The sequence below is a fragment of the Myxocyprinus asiaticus genome, chromosome 12 (genome assembly GCF_019703515.2).
Source record: "Myxocyprinus asiaticus isolate MX2 ecotype Aquarium Trade chromosome 12, UBuf_Myxa_2, whole genome shotgun sequence".
Taxonomy (NCBI): Eukaryota; Metazoa; Chordata; class Actinopteri; order Cypriniformes; family Catostomidae; genus Myxocyprinus; species Myxocyprinus asiaticus.
In genome coordinates, this window is record NC_059355.1 from 29,804,108 (window position 1) to 29,828,692 (window position 24,585).

The window sequence follows — 24,585 nt, forward strand, 5'->3', positions numbered from 1 at the left end:
GCTATTAATGGTTTTAAAGGGAATGTACTATATAAGAGAAAAAAAATGAGATTTGATATCACCATATTGTGAAGATCGATACAACATAGCTGGATTTGAAAACTTCGGTAGCCCTGAACCACACTGTGTAAATTTTTTTTAAAAATACAATAAAAATTAACTAGGTGAATTTTTCTTTTTATTTTTTTTAGGTGCCTCTGTGCCTTCCTGAGCCTATGTCCTACAATTTCTAGATAGACATCTTTGACCATTGCGACACCTCTCTCTCTCTGTTTTCAGTGCTGTGTTTAAAGGGATGACTCGTGTTAGAGTTGCCCAAACCAATTAACTCTTTGGAGCGACACATCGACTTCAACCACAGCACAATGTCGAGTTAAAGGAAGATGCAGGGTTGCTTGAGGAAATGTTGCATGCTTCATGTTCAAACATTGTCTGGCTGTCTGGTAGTCCCTTGGTCTGTTAAATGAGGGGAAACACTGAGAACTTTGCGTCTCTTAAATATTGCAATGTAGGCAATGCCTGCATGTTATGATGTGTTTACAACTGGTAATGTTAATCTTGTTGTAAGTAATGTTATAATTTCTGGACGAATAAAATAATGCATACATTGATGGAACATTTAACAAAAGTAAAGTCGTGCAGACTTATTTACGTTGCAACTTCATCACAATGATGAACTGTCACTAGCTGGCGTGAGTGATGCAATCACACGGCTTGAAAGGTTTAGTTCACCCAAAAATGAAAATTATCTCATGATTTACTTACTTTTAGCAATCCCAGATGTGTATGACTTTACTTCTTCAGCATAACCGAAGTGACGATTTTTATAAGCACATTTTAGCTCTGTTTGTCCATGCAATGCAAGTAAACAGGTGCCATCAGGCTGCTGGCTGTTTGACAGTCCAAAAGGCATATCTAGGCAGCATAAAAGTCATCCACATGACTCCAGTCAATCAATTAATGTCTTCCTATATATATATATATATATACACACACACACAATATATTCAGATATATATGAATTGAATTGAACTGAATTGAAATATAGTGATAAACAGCAGCTATACACTAAATATGTTGCTTCAAAAAGAGGGCAAAATCCCTTTAAGGCTGCGCAGGGCTCAAGTGAATCAGTGATCTATTTCATTTACAGCCATCCAAAAGACCAGCTCACTAAAATGAATCAGAGTTCCTAAATACACTGCATGCCCAATTATTAGGCAAGCGAGTATTCTGATCTTATCATTATTTCCATGCACATTTTCCAACTCCAAACCATATAAACTTGAATGCTTATTGGATTCAATCATTTGTGTAATGAGGGAGGGTGTGGCAAAAGTGACTAACACCTTATATCTAGGTGTGCATAATTATTAGGCAGCTTCATTACCTCAGGTAAAATGGGCCAAAAAAGAGATTTAACTGACACTGAAAAGTCAAATATTGTAAAATGCCTTTCAGACGGATAAAACACTCTTGAAATAGCTAAACTATTGAGGCGTGACCACCGGACAATCAAACGTTTTGTTGCGAATAGTCAACTGGGGCGCAAAAAATGCATGGAGAAGAAAAGGCGCAAATTAACTGCAAAAGACTTGAGAAGTATTCAACGTGAAGCTACCAGGAACCCATTATCCTCCACTGCTACCATATTCCAGAACTGCAACCTATCTGGAGTGACCAGAAGTACAAGGTGTCAAGTGCTCAGAGACATGGCCAAGGTCAAGAAGGCTGAAACACGACCACCACTGAATATATTCACAAGTTGAAGCGTCAAGATTGGGCAAAGAAATACATGAAGACAGATTTTTCAACGGTTTTATGGACAGATGAAATGAGAGTGACACTTGATGGACCAGATGGATGGGCCCGTGGCTGGATCACTAATGGACACAGGGCACCACTTCGAGTCAGGTGCCAGCAAGGTGGAGGAGGGGTACTGGTATGGGCTGCTATCATTAAGGATGTGGTAGTTGGACCTTTTCGAGTTGAAGATGGACTGAAACTCAACTCCCAAACCTACTGACAGTTTCTGGAAAGTACTTTCTTCAAGCAGTGGTACAGGAAGAAGTCCTCAGCATTCAAGAAGTTCATAATCTTTATGCAAGACAATGCTCCATCACATGCATTCAAGTACTCCACTTCTTGGCTAGCCAGCAAGGGCCTCAAAGATGCCCAAATAATGACTTGGCCCCCTTCCTCACCTGACTTAAATCCTACTGAGAACTTGTGGGCCCTTCTCAAACGTGAGATTTACAGTGAGGGAAGACAATACACCTCTTTGAACAGCATTTGGGAGGCTGTGGTTGCTGCTTCAGCGAAAGTTGATCGTGAACAGATCAAGAAACTGACAGACTCCATGGATGGAAGGCTCATGGTGGTTATTGAAAAGAAGGGTGGCTATATTGGTCACTGAATATTTTTGGCCAAAAATTTTATTTAACTGTCATTTTGTGTTACTTATTTGTTGCACTTACTCTAAAAATTGAGAATAAACAACTGAGTTGGGAGAAATTATTTTTGTAATTTAGTTGCCTAAAAATTGTGCACACTTATATATTCCCATGAGAAAGACAAAACTCACTTTTTCTTTGTTAAACATTCAGGTTTGAGGTTCAATAACATTTTGGATTGACTGAGAGCATTGTGTTTGTTCAACAAAAAAATTAATCCTAAGGAATACAGTTTGCCTAATAATTGGGCACGCATTGTATAAGGAATTCATTTATTTTAACCAGTTATTTTACATGAACTCTTCGAAATAACCAATTCACGTGATTTTGTTTTCCCAGCGGTATATGAAAGAGAGGAATATTTAGGTGTGCACATCTGAATACTCTCTTGGCCACATTGCTACAATGTGCTACTTTTTATTAACTTCTCTCCAACACTGGTGTACACTCAAATGCCACACCGATATGTGCTTGAGAGCACAGTTAATTTCAAAGCCATTAATATGGAGTTAGAGTCTCTCTTTACTGCGATAACAGCTTTCACTCTGCTGGGAAGGTTTGTCACTCGATGTTGTAACATAGTTGTGGGAATTTGCTAAAGACAGACACAGTAAACAATTTTACTGATGGCGTTCTATGACAGTGCCACATTGATAGTCACTGAGCTCTTAGGCTCTCACCATTCTACTGGAAATGTTTGTCATAGGACATTGTATAGCTGTTTGCTTAATTTTATGTACCTTTTAAATAGCCAAAGCCATTAGTAGGGGGTGTCCACATATGTTTGGCCAGGTTGTGTATATTACTGTATTATACAGTTCAAATGTAAAATGAGGATGTGAATAGTTAATTAAAAGAGGCAGATGAGTGAGCATTCCTTTAAATCTGATATGCTGCTGACTCATAAACCCTGAAGCAGTTGTGTCAAGAATTTGCACTCTATAATGATTCCTCTCCTTTCTGAGGTCACTGTATTTATAGACGTCATTGCAGAACTGCTGGAAGTGAGCAACAGTTTTTCAATGAGCCTGAATCTGCTCTCCAATTAAGCAGTTCCAAGTGAAAACTTGGTGTTCATTGTGTTCATTATACATCTATATAATGTTACTCTCTCTGTGTGTATATAATGTGGATATAGATGTGTGAGCAGCGGAAATTAGATCTATGGCTCAGACGTGGCAGTCATATTTATTTAGACATGACCTAATATGATCCCTGTGGCTCTCATTATGCTCAAAGGTTTCTTCGTTGATTCTGCTTCTGTTTCCACTGTTCTCTTATTCCTCTGTCAAACACAGGCTCAGCAGTGAACAGCAGAGATGCCGAACCTATCTAAAGCTTTTGATCTATTCTCAGTGTGTCCATGCCCTCTCTCAATCTCTCTTACCATCTTAGTGCCCATCTTCTGCTTTCCTCTGCTCCCTGTCGAACTGACAGGAGATCATCTTCTCAGCTTACTTGCAGTTAACTATTTCAAGACCTTCATCATCTATCCTTCCTTCCTTCTTTGAAAATTGTATACCTGTCATAATTAATATATATATATATATATATATATATATATATATATATATATATATATATATATATATATATATATATTTAGGAACATAATGTTACAGAAACATAATGTCCAGATAATCATGTTCTGACAAATATTTGATGTTCTGGTATCACTCTGCACTAATACTTTATAATTTTACAGTATATGTTAACATTTGTTAAAGGGATAGTTCATCCAAAAATGAAAATCTCTCATCATTTACTCACCCTCATCCCATCCCAGATGGTAATTTATGTACCGATGTTAATTTTTAGTTCATAATACATGACCTAATGTTAATGTATACATCTTTTAATGTTAAATATGTATTAGTATATGCACAAATTAACATTAACTAAGATTAATAAAGGTTATAAAAGTATTATTTCTTGTTTGTTCATGTTAACTATTGCATTAACTAATGTGGTATCGTATAGAACCTTATTGTAAAGTGTTACTGATGTTCTAATTAATTCGTTAATTTATTAATTGTGTGTGTGTGTGTGTGCGTGCGTGCATGTGTATCTCAGGGTGCCGTACAGAGTGGGATGAATTTTGGTGCTGGTACAGGGCTGAGATCGGACAGGTGGTCAACGTCTCCTGTTCTGACATCTCGCAGCTATTCTCTACTAATCATGGTAAAATACTGTTATTATTTTTTATTGATTTATTTCTTTTTAAATACGGCTACATCAATTATGAGAAATTATGTCATACTGTATTTTTAGAAGAGCACACCCATTTTTGAAGAAGTATTTTATTGACTGAAAGTGTTAGCATCTTCTCAGAATGCTGACTGTCTATTTTTTTGTCAAGCACCACAGTTATTTTTAAACCACTACCAAAAATCGCATGCATTCATCTTTTACGATACACTCCATCCTGTAGTGTACTCAGGGATGGGCAGTATTTCAGATACATGTATTTTAAATACAAAATACAATTTTGTACTTTGTATTTTAAAGTCTTTGAAAAAAATAAAATTTAATTTACAATTTAAATACATTTAAGTTTGGTATTTGTGTATTTTCAGAATAAATAAAATACTTTGTACCAGTCAACCTCTTTATTAGTCTGCTGTTTTCCTATATCAACTAGTATGCCCCCCAACCCCAACTTTCATGCACACAAGCTGCAGATGTCAGAGAGAACAGCTCCATCTAGCATAGGGTGAGCTAATTTTCTGCGTTCCTGCAAGGAAATATGCAGTCATGCTGCGTTCCATTCAACTCGGATGTGGGATATTCCTACTTGATATCTCCGAACTCCGGCCATAAAGGCATTCCATTGCCAGATGCTCGGAAGATGATGTGTAAGGTAACAAAACTGCAATGCTCCTGTTATTAGCTGTTTGAATGTCACCAGAGACATTTCCTAGCAAACCCAATTGATAAATAATGCTGCAACGCTAGCATTTGTGCTGCAGGTGTACGGTTATCAAAAGAGAGTATAATATACCATGTTTTATACACCTGTTTCTGCAGGTGTTTGTTAAACAAACTTTAATATCATGGAATGTAGGATATTTGACTAATTTATCAATTTTACTTAAAATAAAAAAATTTATCACTTACTTTGTGTATCTCCCCTTGTGCCGACATGTTTGTGTGACATCACGCACCTGCATCTCGGCGAAATCGGATTCTACCTTCAAGTGCTCCTAGGAAGCTCGTACCTTCAAGTCGGGCATTCGTTACAATGACATGTCACACATTCATGTGGGAAACAAAATACGGAAGAAGCCAAACTTAAATGCAATGAATGATGGCAAAAGCCCATGAATAAACATTAGTGAATAAACCTACATCACTTATAAATGACATATATGATTTATTAATGCATGGTATCTAACATATTATTAATTAATTTGCTTAAAACTGTTATCATGTACGTGTTTACATATAATTGTCTTTGACTGATTGAAGAGGTAGGTGAAATAAAAACAAAAGTTTCTAAGCAGTTGTACACCAAAATGGTTTTTGCATTCACAATAGGTCCAGACAGATTTCAGTCTAATAGTGATATCAAGATGACATGAAACAAACACTCATTGAATGGTACATTTTACATTTTACAAAATACTGTTTTATTTTGATAAAAAAAAAAAAAAAAAAAAAATTCACACAGTAATTGGCATTTTATTTTGATACATTTAAACTCAGGTATTTTGTATTTTTATTTCAAATACATTTTCATGTATTTGTGCCCATCACTGACTGTACTCCTTGGTTGGTCTCTTGATGAATTTGGGCACAGCGATTGGCGACGTAACGGAAAAAAAACAAAACAAACTGTTTTACAGTCTCTCCTGACACACCAACCCAGGACGATAAAACTGACAATGCAAACACACACAGAAACATCAGGAGTGCTCTGTAAACTCTTAGATAGAGCTCTAAATATTCGGATATCATAAACACTGCTAATAGTTGCTAAGGGACACTGACTGTACAGTATTTGTTTTTGTGGGTTTACAAGATATTACAGTTGTTCTTCAATATGTCCTCATAACATGTGAGCAAACAGATTTTAATCATGATGTGGTATCCACAGTAAATTGTGGCAAATATCTCAAAGTCTCAAATGGCAATTTTTTTATTTCTTTTATTTTGTTTCTATAGTTTACCTAAAAATAAAAGTAAAAAAATATATAATCATAATTTATGCACCCTTGTGGTTTTTGAAACCCACATGACTCTCTTTCTTCTGTGAAACACAGGAGTTATTTATAGAAGGACGTCCAAGCTGCTCTTTTCCAAACAGTGAGTGAATAACGATGAAAAATCTGTTTATCACACAGACTGATATCATATTGTGTTCTCAAATGGAATCAGAAGACTTGGAATATAGTGTACTTGATGTATGGACTTGTTTTATGATACTTTTATGTTTAGTTTTTTATTCATTATTTTGGAGATTGACAGATTGAAACATTTTTCTATACATCTCCCTTGGTGTTCCACAGAGGAAAAAAAGTCATACTGGTTTCGAACAACAAAAGGTGTGTGTAAATGATGACAGAATTTTCATTATTAGTAGTTTATTTCATTAACTATTCCTTTCTATGACAGACATCATTGTGCTTATGGTACGTTCAAGTTCTCCTGGGAGGTTCGTATTTACGAGGTCAGAGATAAGAGAAATAGAAGATACACACATTACACACATTGGCATTGGAAAATGGTAAAATCATAAACACAGCATAACTACTAGGGGGCTTTGGAGAAACCAAAAGAGAGAGGAGTGGAAAGGTTGTGGAGGCTAAGAAAAATCAGTACCCTCGTGACACTGACAATGCCTCATGCTATCCTTCCACCCCCCCACACACCTCTATGAATACATATTAAACAAGGGACTTGCAAATATCTACACTGACGTGTTCAAAATCTCACTGAACATGTGCCAAGGAAATAATAAAAAAATATAAAAATAAAAAATCAAAGAGGGCCAAAGTAGGATTTATAGCGGTGACTGTTGGCACTGGTTACTCAGCGCTTGTAAATCTCTCTATTCCCCCTAGGCCAATGCCTGACACCTCCACCAAAGAGAGCAGCAGCATTCAGGTCCTTACTGGTCTTTCTTCCCCCACTGTGGCTTCAGGAAGCGAGACTTGCATGATGAACTCGCTTTATGCTAATGCTAGAACAGCGGGTGGAAATAACTCCCACTGGCAAGCTAAAACTGAACCACCCACTTAGCAGGCCTTAAGAATGGTCGAGAGAAGTGTAGGTGAAGAGACAGGAGGTTATAGGTTAGCTATAATCCAATTGATGTGTACGATGCAAATACATACAAAAGTATGAGCCTAGTTTTAGCTTATTTTTTTCTCTCTCTCTTCTATATTTTCTTCTTTTCCTAACATATTTCCCACTAAACAGCTCGTGTTTTGATCAGATTTATTACAGGAATAGTTCTTCCAAAAATGAAAATTCTTCCATAATTGACTCCCCTTCATGTCGTTCCAAAGCTGTGTGAGTTTCTTTCTTATATGGAACACAAAAGGGAATACAATTTTGAGTATTCTGGTCTGTCTTCTCAATACAATGACAGTTGATAGTGACTCATTTTAGAGCTTAAAAAAAGCACTGAAAAACATGGGGCTCTCATGTGTCTTATTGCAAATCATTTGAAGGAATATGATTTTTTGGTTTTGGTGAGAAACAGCCCAAAAATATAGTTATTATTTCAGTGGAAATCTTGACATCCTTTGTGCATTCATGAGCACTTTGAGAGTAGCTTGTGTTCACACGAGAACTTGCATTGTTTGGTGCTAAAAACACTTGCATAAGGGTGACTACATTAAGACGAATTAAAACTATATTTTCTTTTTTTTTTTTTTTTTTTTTTTTTGGTTGAACAATTTCTTTATTTGTTATCTGGTTACTCATTACATTATTTATTTATTTATTTATTGCAATACAAATGACTAATGTATGCCAATAATCTGTAATGCATTTCCTTCATCTCAATCCAAACACTGATGTTTTCTTTCTTTGGTGGTACACAAGTAATTTGACTTTTAAAATTATTGTTATGTTTAAATTTAGGTTCAGATTTTGGGTAAGGGGTTTAACTTAGGGGAAATCATAAGTTTGTTTAAAACCCTGATGTTTCTGTACCTGCCAACTTGTATGATCACTCCTGGGTTGAGTTTATTTAATTGAAATTAGAGAAAATGTCTTGCAATATAGTTGTTATATATCATATTGTAGTCATATATTTTTTTGTATCTTTAGAAGTCTAGTGTGCTTCAGGCCTTTTCCTGGAAGCCTCCCATTCAGTTTCCCCAATTTTTTATCAGAATCAAATGCAAATAATATTTTAAACTAAATACCAACAAACACAATGTTTCTGACATATAAACATATTTGAATTTGAAATTAAAGACCTATTGACACATGCCATCAAATAATTTTAAAGCTTTGACAATGAATACAATGAAAGTACCTGCAAACCACCTGCAATGGCAAAGACACAACTTGGCTTTTCTGCAATGTGATTCTGATGAGAACCATAAACACCACCAGAAAATTGTAACTAGAAAGACATTAAAGGAATAGTTAACCCAAAAATAAAAATTCTGTTTACTTACCCTCATGTTGTTCCAAACCTGTGTGACTTTTCTTATGCAGAACACACAAAAAAAAAAAAAAAATAATAAAATAAAAATAATAATAATAATAAAAAAATATATATCTTGGTTCGTCTTCTCAATACAGTGGCAGTTAATAGCCACTCACTGTACTTAAAAGTTTAACCCTTGTGCTGTGTTCCTCATTGGCTAACACTCCTTGTGTTCCTGGGTCAAAATGACCGACACACTAAGATATAAATCTCTCATATTGCATATATTATCACAAGATATTGCATTAAATATTTTTTATCAACTTCTCTTTTAGTAATTATGACAGGGTTTGTACTCCTTTTTTAAACATATACAGTATATATTTGTGTACAGTACCACCATTTGTGTGTGTGTGTGTGTGTGTGTGTGTGTGCGTGTGCATGTCCGAGGATTTTGTGTGTGCAAACACACATCCACATATGTGCTCATCTATAGGAATTGGGATGCTTCTGAACACTTTATATTTCTGTATTTTGTAGTATAATCCATTCATTTCCAATGGCTGGTCACATTTGACCGGGAACACAAGTAAGTAAATATTATTTACATAGCACCCTTCAAGAACAGATGTCACAAAGTGCTTCACAATAATATACTAAAAAACAAATAAGAATAAGAAACAGATTAACAGACATTTGTAACAAGTGTAACAAAGTGAAAATAAAACCAATAAAATTTTAATAAAATAGGCACATTTTTGTGTGTTTTCAGATACAATATGTGAACAAAGTCAAGGAATTTTATTCCAACCATTAAGTAAAAAAAAAAAAAAAAAATGTGTAAAACAAATAAATAAATAAAGAAATAGTTGTCTGGGTCAAAGTGACCGGAACACAACATAACGGTTAAAAAAGGACCCAAAAGTATCATAAAAGTAGTCCATGCAGCTTGTGCATAAATTTTCAAGTCTTCTCAAGATTTTGGTTAAAAACAACCCGAGACGCACATCGTTTTTCAGTGAAAATCTTGACATCATTTGCGCGTTCTTGAGTGCTACGAAAGTAGCTTGTTCACAGCTGCTTGTGTATTCACATGAGAACCTGCATGGTTAGTTGCAAAAAAAACATTGCGAGTTCTTGCAAGGATGTTTCATTTAAAGTCAGTGCGCCTAAAAGCTGAAACCCTGACATTTGTATAGTATTGCATACCTCGTGAAATCGGGAATGTCCTGGCTAAACAGGCATGTCTGGTCATCCTAATTTTGTTTCATAGTAGGCAAACTTGACCTAACTGACATAACACTCACATAAACAAAGACTCGATGGAACCAGACATATCCGGTTCATCAAGTTTTTATGTGTCTATGAGTTGCAGTTGGCCTCACCACTTTAATACTGCTAGATAATCCAGTCAAAAGTCCAAAAGTTCCAACAAACTCCACATGCTAGCTGGACAGTTTATTTTGTAATCAGACAGAGAACAGCTGGTTCTCAGTTCACTGCTCAGATTAACCATATTTCCATCTCCTGCTGAGAAGGATAGAACAGAAAAGAGCATTCTTTGAAGAATGCTTTGGAGCGCATGATCCATTCCCTCAGCACACATGTGTAACTCTGCACAGTGTTTCAGAATTTGAGTGGCCTTTAGAACCCAGAGGAGGTAGTATGTGCAGTCACAAGGGTTTCAGAGAAAGAGGTCTTTAATTTTCTGTTTACATTTGAATCATTGAAACCTATTTGTTGTTTTGTGCACCACCAATTCATGGTTAAGTGCTTTGGTCAAAGAGAAACTCAGAAATACAGCTTGGTGGGTAGCTGATCTGACGCAATATCGTAGGTCATCACGGGTCAACAAAAAAACACTATTATTGCATCTATGGTTACCATAATAGGATGTAATATGTCTACCTGTTAATACAAAGAGCGCAAAACATATTCTTATTTATTCAACCATAATTAATGGGATAGCTCTAGAAAGAAGTAATGGGATGGCTTTAGAAATAAGTAATGGGATTGTTCAAGAATATAACTTTGGTTTTAATCTCAAAGAGAGTCAGGATTACCCATACATTTCCAGTACAAGGACAACTGAAGTGAAGTGAATTTACAAACACTGGTGCAGATCAACATTATGATGAGCCATATATATTAACTGCAATAACAATGATAATGAAAAAGCTGGGTTTGAAATTTGTGAATTTAAAATATCTAAAGATTCCCTCAAGTGTAGGACAGTGAGCCATCTCATTTTCTCTTGTTTCTCACCTGTTTATTTACTCACCTGCTTCCCTCTGTATACGTTTCATAGAGAACATCTACAGTACATTAGCTATGTTAGTAGAAAATAACAAAGAGAACGGTGTTCTCACCACTCTGTTTTTTCTCTTTGCACGTTCCATTTCAATTTCCGAGGCAAAAATATTACAGCAGTATGGCTGATTTCCATTGCAATTTCACACACTATTTCTGTAGCTGTCTATTGCTTTCTGTCCATATAGATGGCGGGGGACAATCTCTTCATTATACTATACGCTTGTGATATAAGCCACAAACTGATAAAACCACAGCATATGACCCTGAGTGATCTCAACTTCCATTTGAGCTCTCCATCTTTGTATCTGCGTAACATGAACAACAACAAAGCTATGCCTATAAGCAGACTAATAAATAACATAATCCCTTTACTGTGCAATTCTATTGAGAGGAAAGACCTTAGTGGATTATTGTAGCAGAGACAGTGTCATTCTGGTCTGCTCTGTTTTATTTAATGTTATGAGACACAAGGATTTTGAGCTTATTGCTGCATTTATTTCACAGAACATTTCATATTTTGGCATAAAATCTGCGACTAGCGAAATATGTATTTTATGACTAATTTCATAGTGGACTAGGTGTATCTGTTAAAAGCATTTCAATGTAATTATCAGTTTTGTCATTTTATGAGATAGGTGCCTTTTTCAATTCAATAAGGTGATTTGTAAAGAAAATTTCTGCAATATTTTAAGTGTCTAAGTGTTTATAAATTGCATTGTGCCATCTCCTCTAAATTTTATTTTGTTATTTTATGGGTCATAATTATGCTTTTAGAAATGTAACAGGATTGACATTATTACACTTTAGTTAATAAACTAAAGAACTATCCCTTTAATATGTCATTATTACTTTGTGCTCACAGACATGAAACTACAAAGTGCTTAGAGAGATAACTTAATGCTGGTATTTTTACAAATATCTACTTACAAATAGCTATTTTACTGTACAACAGTATTGTAACATCACAGTTGACCTTTCCACATCATCCATACAAGACAGACATTATTTTTCCATATATTTTGTTATTTTTAAAATGTGCATAGTTGCACATTGTGAAAAACAAAACAGGCTATATACAATAAGGTTACTTGATTTTTGCTGATGTGTTTAAAAGTATGTATGTTAACAGAGTATAAGTTGGCATCAGCTATTTACATAGGTGGAAAGTAATGAATTACAGTTACTCTCCTTACAGTACTTGAGTACCTTTTTCACCTTTTTCTACTTCAAGTATAAATAAATAATAGTACTTTTACTTGAGTTGGTTTAAAGTAAAGTATTCAACTTCACGACAGTTTTTTTTCACCACAATTACAAAGTACAAAAAAAAAAAAAAAAACATAATATTTCTGAATTTTTGGGAAGAAGACAGAAGATGCAAGTTATAAGTACTAAATCTGTTTATAAACTAAAACGTACTGTGCGCGGCACGATGGAAGACCACAGGGCACAGCGTCATGAGCACAGCAGCTTGCATAAACTGCCGCCGGTGTCCTCTCTTCTCTAGCTTCTCCAAGACTTTCTGCCCTGTAACTATACAAGAACTATAATACTGTGATTTTCTGCATATTTCATTTTATTCTGGAAAGGAGCCATTCATTCAGGTATGAGGGAACCATCTGAACACATTAAACCACTGATCAAACTTCACTTGTTTTTAAGGTAGGCAATGTTTTACCTGTGTCAAACATTAACACAATGTAGTTTGAAATATAAGTGGGGATATCTTGTTTACTTGATACTATATGTCAAAAACAAACTTTTTAAATACCTTAAAAGATACAATGCCAATAGTGTCAGAAAATAACAGGGACTCGGGGCATAAATGGAGCTTGGACTCAACATGGCGCCGAGTATGGCTGCTGCGTTGCGAGCTCCGACACAACATAATAGTGTTTTGTTTGTTTTGTCCACAGTTCTTATGTTTTTTGTCTTGGATGTTGTCTGCCTTATTGTCTACGACAGACAAACACTTTTGTACATTGGTTCAGCAATTTCACACCGTAAACCGGACTTCATATTCCTCAATGTGACCCGCTGTTTACAAACACGCAAGTGGAGCCCTTTGTCTGGGCTGCCCGGCCGCGGAAACGCAAAAGGAAAAGGGGAAACAGAGCCGGCGTTCTCATCAGAGTAAGATGCCGCGCAAATCGACCCCTGCTACCCACTATTCTACTGGCAAATGTTCAGTCTCTGGATAACAAGCTCTGCGAGCTGAAAGCGCGGATCTCTTTCCAACGAGAGACGAGGGACTGCTGCATTATCTGCCTTACGGAAACTTGGATGTCTGCGGAGATTCCAGACTCAGCCATTGAACCCGCGGGGTTCTCCGTGCACCTAGCGGACAGAGCGAAAGACCTCTCAGGTAAAAGCAGAGGTGGTGGTGTATATTTTATGATCAACAAATCCTGGTGTGATCAGAGGAACGTACATTCTATCAAGTCTTTCTGCTCTCCTGATCTGGAATTTCTCATGCTTCTGTGTCGACCATTCTGGCTACCGAGGGAATTCACAGCGGTCATTATGACTGCAGTGTACATCCCGCCACAAGCCGACACAGACCGGGCACTCAAGGAACTGTATGGGATTATAAGTGAGCAGGAAACCGTGCACCCTGAGGCCGCGTTCATTGTGACCGGGAACTTTAATAAAGCCAGTTTCAAATCAGTCGCACCAAAATACCACTAACACATCAGTTTCAACACACGAGGGGACTGGGTTTTGGACCATTGCTACTCTCCCTTCCGGGATGGCTACAAATCCCTCCCCCGCCCACCATTTGGCAAATCGGACCACTCTTCCATTCTGCTTCTGCCCACTTACAGGCAGAAACTGAAATAGGAAGCACCCACCCTCAGAACGATCCAGTGCTGGTCGGACCAATCAGACTCTACACTACAGGACTGTTTTGATCACAAGGACTGGGAGATGTTCCGGTCCGCCTCTGATGACGACATCGAGCTTCACGCTGATAGCGTAATGTGTTTCATCAAAAAATGCGTGGAGGACATGGTTCTGACCAGAACAACACGGATCTATCCGAACCAGAAACCATGGATAAATAGCGATGTTCGCACGGCACTTAATGTGCGGACCTCCGCTTTTAATTCCGGGAACGTGGAAGAGCATAAACAAGCCAGTTATGCCCTCTGAAAAACAGAAAAGCAAAACGCCAGTACAGGAGCAGGATTGAAGGACAGTTTAACACCACCAACTCTAGAAGCATGTGGCAGGGAATTAACATCATCACGGACTTTAAAGGGAATAAAAACTCCGCCATGAACACTGCTGCCTCTCTCCCGGATGAGCCAAATACTTTTTATGCTCGTTTTGAGGGAAATAACACCGTCTTCACGGAGAGAGCTCTCGCGGCCAAAGCTACAGAGGTTAGTTCACTCTCCGTCTCTGTAGCGGATGTAACCCGATCCTTCCGACGGGTGAATATCCGCAAAGCCGCGGGCCCAGACAGCATTCCGGGCCACGTCATCAGAGCGTGCGCGAACCAGCTGGCTGGTGTTTTTACAGACATTTCCAACCTTTCCCTCTCTTTGTCTGTAGTCCCCACATGCTTTAAAACATCCACCATTGTGCCTGTTCCAAAGCAATAAAAAATAACTTGCTTAAATGACTGGCGTCCTGTTGCTCTGACCCACATCATCAGCAAATGCTTTGAGAGACTAATCAGAGATTACATCTGCTCTGTGCTGCCTCACTCTCTTGACCCACTGCAGTTTGCTTACCGCAACAACCACTCCACTGATGATGCCATTGCATCTACAATACACACTGCTCTCTCCCACCTGGAAAAAAAGAACACTTATGTGAGAATGCTGTTTGTAGACTACAGCTCAGCATTCAACACCATAGTGCCCTCCGAGCTAGATGAGAAACTCCGGGCTCTGGGCTTAAACAGCTCGCTGTGCAGCTGGATCCTGGACTTCCTGTCAAGCAGACGCCAGGTGGTTAGAATAGGCAGCAACATCTCCTCATCACTGACCCTCAACACTAGAGCCCCACAGGGCTGTGTTCTCAGCCCACTCTTGTATTCCTTGTACACACATGACTGTGTGGCAACACATAGCTCCAATGCCATCATTAAGTTTGCTGATGACACGACGGTGGTAGGTCTGATCACTGACAATGATGAAACAACCTACAGAGAGGAGGTGCACACTCTGACACACTGGTGTCAGGAGCACAACCTCTCCCTCAACGTCAGTAAGACAAAGGAGCTTGTGGTGGACTTCAGAAGAAAAGACAGAGAACACAGTCCCATCACTATCAATGGAGCACCAGTGGAGGGAGTCAGCAGCTTCAAGTTCCTGGGTGTCCACATCACTGAGGAACTCACATGGTCCATCCACACTGAAGTCGTTGTGAAGAAGGCTCATCAGCGCCTCTTCTTCCTGAGACGGCTGAGGAAGTTTGGAATGAACCGCCACATCCTCACACGGTTCTACACCTGCACTGTAGTGAGCAACCTGACTGGCTGCATCTCCACCTGGTACGGCAATAGCACCGCCCACAACCGCAAAGCACTGCAAAAGGTGGTGCGAACTGCCAGACACATCATCGGAGGTGAGCTTCCCTCCCTTCAGGAAATATATACCAGGCGGTGTGTGAAAAAAGCTCAGAGGATCATCAGAGACTCCAGCCACCCGAGCCATGGGCTGTTCTCACTGCTACCATCAGGCAGGCGGTATCGCAGCATCAGGACCCGCACCAGCTGACTCCATGACAGCTTCTTCCCCCAAGCAATCAGACTTTTGAACTCTTGATCTCCCACAATCAAAATACATCAGCACTGCACTTTATTACTCTTACTCTTATATCTCACACCGGACTGTCATAAATTATATTATATATTATATTCTCTCTTAACAACACATTGTCAACCGACAGCCTGAATGTCAATACAGTACAATACAACCTACTGTACATTTATTTATTTATACTACTTTATATACTTTATATATATATATATATATATATATATATATATATATTTTTTTTTTTTTATTTTTTATTTTATTGAATAATGTGTATCTATATTGTGCGTATTGTATACTGTACAGTGTATGTTATTATTTGTATATTGTTGTGTGTAATTATGTGGATATCAGACGTTTACATTGTGTTGTGTTAATTTGATGTTATTGTAAATTGGTATATGTCTCATCACTGTCACGACTGCTATGTTGATCGGAACTGCACCCAAGAATTTCACACACCATTGCACTTGTGTATATGGCTGTGTGACAATAAAGTGATTTGATTTGATTTGATTTTGATTTTTGATAAATGCCACCAAAATTGACAAAAATATCCCAGAAATTCAAAATATGGGGGCAAAAAATTTCCACACAATGAGTTCCCGTGTTTTATTAATAATATCTGTTATAGTTACAATTACATACATTGTGAACTTCTTTTGAATTTTCACTGAACATTAATTTTTTTCTCGCCGTCCGGTTCCTCGCACCATCACACACACAGACGGGTCTGCTTCTATCAATCTGCATCAGTTCGGTATTGTACTCCTGTGTTAAATTTAACCATTCATCCCTCTTGTTCAAAATAAACTGTCCTAGTGGGTAACACTCTCACTTACGGTGCTGTACTGTACTGTACTTCCCTGCCCTGTGATGCTGTTTATCTGTCTGAAAAGCCTCACCCGCTAGAGGCCAAAAGTTTGCAAGGGATGGATGTTATATAAAGAAGGTATGAGAAATCATAAAAACATAATGTAACCAAATGCTACAAATGACTTAATAATAATATCTCAATATGTTAAATAACCAGAATATTAATTAAGACTTTATTATTACACTTGTAATACAATAATACATATACAGAACAACCACTTTTAGTATTTGAATCAATCATATGTCTCACTAAACACTGTGTGAAATGTTTATTTATGCCTTATTTTATTCAGTTGGCATGTTAAGAGTTGATAACAGTTTGCTTAATAATCTCATTCCATATCTGGATAATTGCTGCAATATCATAGAGGATACATTTCCTCCTCTGTGATATTGCATTATATTAGTTTTGTACAGTATGTTAACTTGATTGCCAAAATACTTGGACATTTGTGAATGAGAATAAACCTGAAATAGGAATGTGTTTCAGTCAATGCACATTATGTAGTTTAGAGACAATTTAGAGACATTTAGAATGTACAAATGGCTATTTCTATTTCAATAAATGTTGTATTCTTAAAATTTTCTTTTTGTCCAAGAATCCTCTTGCAGCAATACAGGTCTTTGGCATTTAGAAGCTGCTTGTTTAGGACCTGTGAGGAGTCTGTTTCTCAAACTAGAGACTGTGAATTACTTGTCTTTTTGTTGTGCATCTGGGACGTCCACTTCCCTCTCTATCCTGGTTAGAGATTCTTTTATCAATACAGTAATGCATGGAATAGATTTCATCTCTCTAAAACAGTAGACTTTATGAGAAAATAGAATTTCAGGAGAAATGTGTTTCTTTTTGCCTATTTTTAAAACCAAAATTTGACTTGCAAGTGTAAAGCAACTTGTAAGAACTCAATACCTCAGCAAATGTGGAAAAATCCACTGTATTGTGATTTCTGCATGGTAGCGCAACCATTTTCAATTGTTCTAATAAGAAGAACATTTTCTTGTGTACCAAATTAGCAATTTAGAATGCTTTTGTAAGGAATAGGTGACACAGTATATGTTTGCCATCACAGGTAAAGAAAAAATGGAATAAATACCACTTAAAATAATTACAGTATTTCAAACTGTAATAATTTGCAATGAATGATTTTGGCAGTTTTTTATCAATTTAATGCATCCTTGGTGAAAGGAAGCATCAATTTCTTTCAAGAACAAAAATGTCTTTGTGTTCTAAAAATGGAAGCGTATATTTTATATATAATATAATTTTCATAAAGTAACGTGTAACGTAATTACTTGAGTAGTTTTTCAGAAAACTACTTATTTACTCTAACTTGAGTCATAATATTTCTCAGTACTTCTACATGTACTCAAGTAAATTATTTTTACAGTAGCAGTACTTTTACTTAAGTAAAAAACAGTACTCTTTCTACCACTGGCTATTTATGGTAAATGTCATTTTTAATCATGTAAATGAGGTACATAAATGGCACCCATTTTGTAGAATGACTATTACTATTGTTAATTTGTATTTTATAAGTTCCTTTTTGCCAATTTTGTATTAGGATGTGAATTTTAAGTTACAGTTGTTTTACTATTTTAATCCAGGTTACATACTCAGAAATTGCACCAAGGATGGTTGGACAGAAACCTACCCATCCTATGAGAATGCTTGTGAGATTGTGGAGGATGTGGAATCAGAGACCGAGGTGAAAACTTAAATCAGTTTATTTCATTCTGTTTATCACCAACACATCTCAGAGAAACATATCCACGAGCTGTTTCACCTGTACATTGTGTTTATTTTGTGCTTCTGCAACTGCTCTTTTGAGTTTAAAGAAAAACAACAAAAAACAACAAAACACAAAACAAATGCTGTTTATGATCAGTGTTTTAAAATGTTCAAAACTAAATGTAACTACTTTCAGGTTTTGGTTGGCCACAGCCTTTCTATAAAATCTAGATTTACTAATTCACCCCAAAATTCTGTCATCATTTACTCACCCTCATGTTGTTCCGATCCATTATGACTTTTTCTCTTTTGTGGGACACAAATGGTGAATTTAAAAAAATGATATCTTGGTCGTTCTTTTCCATATATTGAAAGTGAAAAGGGACTAGGGCTTTTGAGATCCAAAATGATCGAAAAGCACCATATAAGTATCATGAAATTAATCTATACAACGTGTTCTATATTCAAAGTATTCAAAAGCCTTATGATAAGAACAGACAGAAATATTAGTTGTTATTCACTGAGAATATTCCCCTCCACTTTCACTCAAATAATGTATGACGCCATTAATGTCAATGATATTTGGTCACAAAACACATGAGAACCAATACTGTTTGTCATCAATGGTAACAAAGAAAATATTTTAGTCCATACATATTTTGTGATCCATTTTAGAGTTTTGGTGGAGGGTAAAATTAATGAATAACTTAAATTTTGGTTTCTTTCTCCAAAAATATTCCATGGCTTTAGAAGTCTTAGAAAACTACTTTTATAATACTTATATGGTGCTTTTTTTCAGTCATTTTGCAGCTTGACAGTCTCAGTTCCTTTTAACTTTCATTATATGGAAGCAGCCAGAGTATTTATTTATTTTTTAATCACCTTTTATGTTTCATGGAAGTGTTAAAGTCATATTGGATAGGAACAACATGAAGGAATGTAAATGGCTGCACAATATTTTGAAAACATCTCTCACTCTCTCTTAGTGTTTTTAAAACCTTGAAAGACCACTTTTATTAAGAGTGGACAGGAGCAATTTATATTCATATTACTCACAAAAAAATGTTTACTCCCTTCAAACCGGGAATTTCGCCACCTCTCCTCTCCTGTCCTCGTTCTGCCATTTATATTATCTTTGGTTTTTGTAGCAGTGGACCACTGTCAAATGGTAATGAGAATGGATACAATGCTTTGAATAAAAAGAGCGAGATGATATGATAATGTTCAGCACACATATATAATGTATAATGAAGTATAATGAAGGAGCATGTTCCTTATGTGAACAAACTAATTAACAGTGGTTGAATTAGTCAGAAAAGAACATTATAATCTCTCCTGTGTGCTAAATTTAATCTCCGCCACTTAAACTCTATTTTGACAATGAGTTTCACCTGTGCCTGCATCAGGGGAAGAGGCAGTTGGGTTATAGATGCACCTGAAGTATAATTAGTCATATTTGTTATAATCCCAAAACAGGATGACCTGCTTTTATAATTTGACGTTTATCATTTAATGCACTTGAAGCCGTGACATAAATAGCAAACACTAGAATAAGAAAAATGTATTTTTCTACATTTTGCTGGTTAAACATGACATCCATAACATTTAATACATAACACCTTACATGTGAGATTGAACATGTTTCATGAAGTCTAGATTAAGACCAAATCCAGAAATCTATCAGAATATGTCATGGTTACATATGTAACCCTGGTTCCCTGAGTAGGGATTAAGACAATGCGTCAGAGCTGATGCATTGGGAACACTCAGATGGTCACGAGGTCTGAAACCCTATAAAATCACATGATAGTGGATGTGGCAATCATGAGCACCCAACAGCCTGTAAAATTTTCTAGCATGGAGAACATGCCCCTCCTTGAACATCATTAGGCACTGGCACAATGACTGAACGTGAGCTGGAGACGGGCACTCTGGGATCACCAGCGAATCTAGTTCCACTCCAAGAAACAGAGCCTGTCAACAGAAAACGTCCTGGTTACTTTTGTAACCTCCATTCCCTGATGGAGGGAACGAGACGTTGTGTCGATGTAGTGACACCTCCACTCTTGGAAGCCCCAAACACCACTGCTTTGGTGCAAATTCCACTCGCCAATGAGAATTGGCGAGTGGAATTTGCATGCCACTCCACCGGACGTGCGAGTATAAAAGGAGCTGGTATGCAACCACTCATTCAGGTTTTGTGCTGAGGAGCCGAGACCAGGTCCCAGCCATTTCAGTGGGTAGTTCAGCATTGTGGCAAAAGAAACACATCAGGGAACGGAAAGTTACAAAAGTAACCAGGACGTTCCCTATCTGTCACTCACTCGACATTGTGTCGATGTAGTGACACTAGTGGTCCCTATACAAAACGCCACAACTAGCTGAACTGTGTTGCGTGTACTGGCGGTGTGTGACAGGCAGACTGCTGTGTGCCTTGTAGCCAGCACACCAGGCCATCACGTAACCTCCCCCAACACTCTTATGAGCGTCGAACGGTCCATCAGGAACAAGTTGACTGCCCAACTGTAGGGACAGGCTAGCCCAGCCAAAGCCTCTTTTCCCTCTCTTTTCTCCCCAAAAAGAGTGGAATTTGTTAACTGACTAGGAGCCATAAGTTTCTGCATCGGGGGGTGTCCCTCCCAAGGGGAAGACACTGCGGAGACCACACCCCACCCAAAAGGGGGGGGGGGGTATTTTGAGTGGAATATGTCACATGGTCTTACCGAGTCTTGTCAGTAGTATATCATGTGGAGAGGTCCCATGGTAGGTCCTACCCGAAGGGGGAGGAGTTTCTACAGATCAGAGGGGCCTCTGCCCAAGGAAAACACAGTTCGCAATCAGGGAAACAATTTTTGCAGAAGATCACACATGGGGTCGCCTTCGGTAAACGCGCACATGTGGAGCACCTACCTCAGTACAGGGGCTCATTAGCACACGTACTGGGCCGGTCAGCGAGTTTCTCCGCAAACTCAGCGGCCAGAGGGCTAAGGAGGAAGGTCATCCAGGGATCACTGTCTGTGAACACGACTGGGAGTCAAGAGCACACGTCTTCACCTCAAGGGAGGGGAAAGGTGCTATGCGCAAGCGGTACACCCGGCCAGTTGTCCTGGAACTTACCTGCTCATGCCTGCCAATACACGGGACGAGACCGGCTCAACCCGGAAGAACACCACTTAGCAAACAGATGCCACTTCAAGGCATACAGGCGCCTCGTAGAGGAAGCCCTAGCCTGAGTGATCGTGTCTACCAATGCGGGTGGTAGGCCACTTAGGTCTTCTGCGTCCTGTACAGAGGCCAGATGTGGAGATTCCAGAGGTCTGGTCACAGGTGCCAGATGGTGCCCCGTCCCTGAGCAAGAAGGTCCTTCCTCAGGGGAATTCACCACTGTCGCGAGGAGCGTGAGATCCGAGAACCACATCTGGGTGGGCCAGTAGGGTGCTACTAGGATGATCTGCTCCTCGTCCTCCCTGACCTTGCACAGGGTCTGTGCAAGTAGGGTCACTGGAGGAAACGCGTAATTGCGTAGTCCAGGGGGCCAGCTGTGTGCCAGCGCATCTATACTGAGGGGTGCCTCGGTCAGTGTGTACCAAAGCGTGCAGTGGGAGGATTGAATTGCGTAGCTGAGTCGGACGGTCCGGGTCAGCCATCGCGACGGGTTGGAAAGCGTGAGCCATGTGCCCAAACTCCGGGCGAAGGGGACCAAGGGAATGATCACGTCGGATGTAACGGCGGGTGTGGCCTCGCGGCGGGGTGGAGCTCAAGGTGCCACATCGAGGGAACTCGAGCCCCGTGGCCATGCTGGGGGGAGGGGGGAGGGGGGGAGGAGGAACCAATCCCGTGTGGAGCTCCATACCTGCCAAAATGGGACGGTGGACGGTGGTCATGATGACGGCCATGCGCACCGGATATGTGACCCAGGAGACGAGGGAACCATTCTTTTGTCAAGCTTTTGGGTGCCGCAGCCTCCTGGGCATGTGGCAACAAAAGATTCTCCTCTTCTTACGAAAGCAAGCCGCGACCGCAATGTTGCCATGGTCATGTTCTCGCAATGAAGACATGACTCATCCACGAACGATGTCTCCGCGTGGGCAGTACCCAGACACATAAGACAGCGATCATGGCCATCAGAAGCGGAGAGATATCGACCGCAACCAGGAATAACACACAAACGGAAAGGCATCTTTAAAAAGACGTTCCGTGTGTGCCGCTCTTTTAGAAAGAAAATATACTCTTTTTAGAATATACTCTTTTATTTGTTTCTACCGAAGTGCCCAGGGGCATTCTCTGTACTCCACGGGTGCATGGGGGAGAAGCTGCTGAAATGCGTTGTAGAATCCAGCAGATGAGGTGAATGAACTTTGCGGTTGAATTCTGCTTCAATGAATAGAACCGCTCGGCTCCGAAGAGAAAATCTGAATGAGTGGTTGCATACCAGCTCCTTTTATACCTGTATGTCCGGGGGAGTGGCATGCAAATTCCACTCGCCAATTCTCATTGGCCTTTTTTCAAAAAAAGCAGAGGTGTTTGGGGCTCCCAAGAGTGATCCCTAGTGTCACTGCATCGACACAACTTCGAGTGAGTGACAGATAGGGAACTCTCACAGCCCTAAAATGTTCAAGTGGCTGAGAATGGCAGCCAGACTCTCTGAGTGGACTGACATCAACCAATCGTCGACATAATTCAAAATATTGATGCCTTGGAGCCTCAGATGGGCCAGAGCTGCACTCATGCATTTTGTGAATTTGTGCATGCTAAATTGGTACACTTTGCACCCAAAAGTGAATGTGAGAAATTGGGAAAATCTGTTCCCTGGCTGGATTTTCAACATTATTTGTTTGTGCATCAACATACTGAAGCGACATTTCATTAGAACGAGGGCTCTCCCTCTGAAAAGGAGGAATTTCCTCTAATGCCCTTTTTTGCAAGAGAGAATGAATTTCCTGAACCCAAAAATCGTCAGGTGGGCTTTGTCTGGCCGGAAGACCGTGGACATCTGAACAGCACCGATATGATCTCCAAGCACTTAGGGGTGAGACACATACATTCAGGGATGTAATTAATTCATAGAAGAGGGCAAAGAGCCTTTGCCCATCACCCTCTCAAGCAAAGCATTGTCGTAACTGACTTTTTCCCAAGAGCGAGCTGCAGGGGGTGACCGAGAAGAAGTTCTGACAGAGCTGGCGGTGAACTCAAACAAACACTACTCAACAAGATACATTTAGTAGGACTGCAAAACCCTCTGTGTGCAGAACCAAAACAGTCTAAAGAGAGCAACAAGCGCAACATTCATGTCACCTTCGATTATCAAGCAGAGATAGCAGTCTTCATCTCTTCTCCCTTAAGAACGCACACACAAACGAGTTCCAATGCCTCATCATCTTCTGACAGAGCCCCAAGAGAATAGAAGTGCTGACGCAGCTCTCTGCGCATTGGTTCGCCATCATTTAGTTAGAAAATTTGCTCTTTTTTTGACCTGTTTGCTCCACAGGCTGGGGGATGCCATTCCATGCTTCCGAACTGCCTCATCCATGTGCATCTTCAGAATGACACAGAAAGAGACAATAGGGTAAAAAAGGGCCTATTTGTCTCCCATCCGACGCCAAATCCTCTTAACCTGCTTTTCCTAATGGCAGCTGCCTTTGAAGTGCTTTCTGAAGGGTAATGCCTTTGAAGGGTTTGTTTTATGCTCAGATTGGCCAGAAAATGGCCACTGATCTGGGCTGAACGCCAGCTCTCTCAAGGATGTCCAGACAATGGCGATTTCACACAGGGGGATGGTGGCAGACACAAGAAAGAGTCCATCTTCTCAAGTTCAGTGTGAAATCCCCAATGGCTCCA

General features: G+C 39.0%; 1 protein-coding gene across 1 annotated transcript in view; it reads left to right on the forward strand.

The window, feature by feature from the left end:
• Window positions 1-24,585, forward strand: part of LOC127448874 (vasoactive intestinal polypeptide receptor 1-like) — a 57,463-nt gene that overhangs the window by 19,447 nt on the left and 13,431 nt on the right. The window contains exons 3-4 of the mRNA XM_051711768.1: window positions 4,527-4,634; window positions 18,624-18,724. Of these exons, the coding sequence (XP_051567728.1) occupies window positions 4,527-4,634; window positions 18,624-18,724 (209 nt within the window). The remainder of the gene's footprint in view (window positions 1-4,526; window positions 4,635-18,623; window positions 18,725-24,585) is intronic.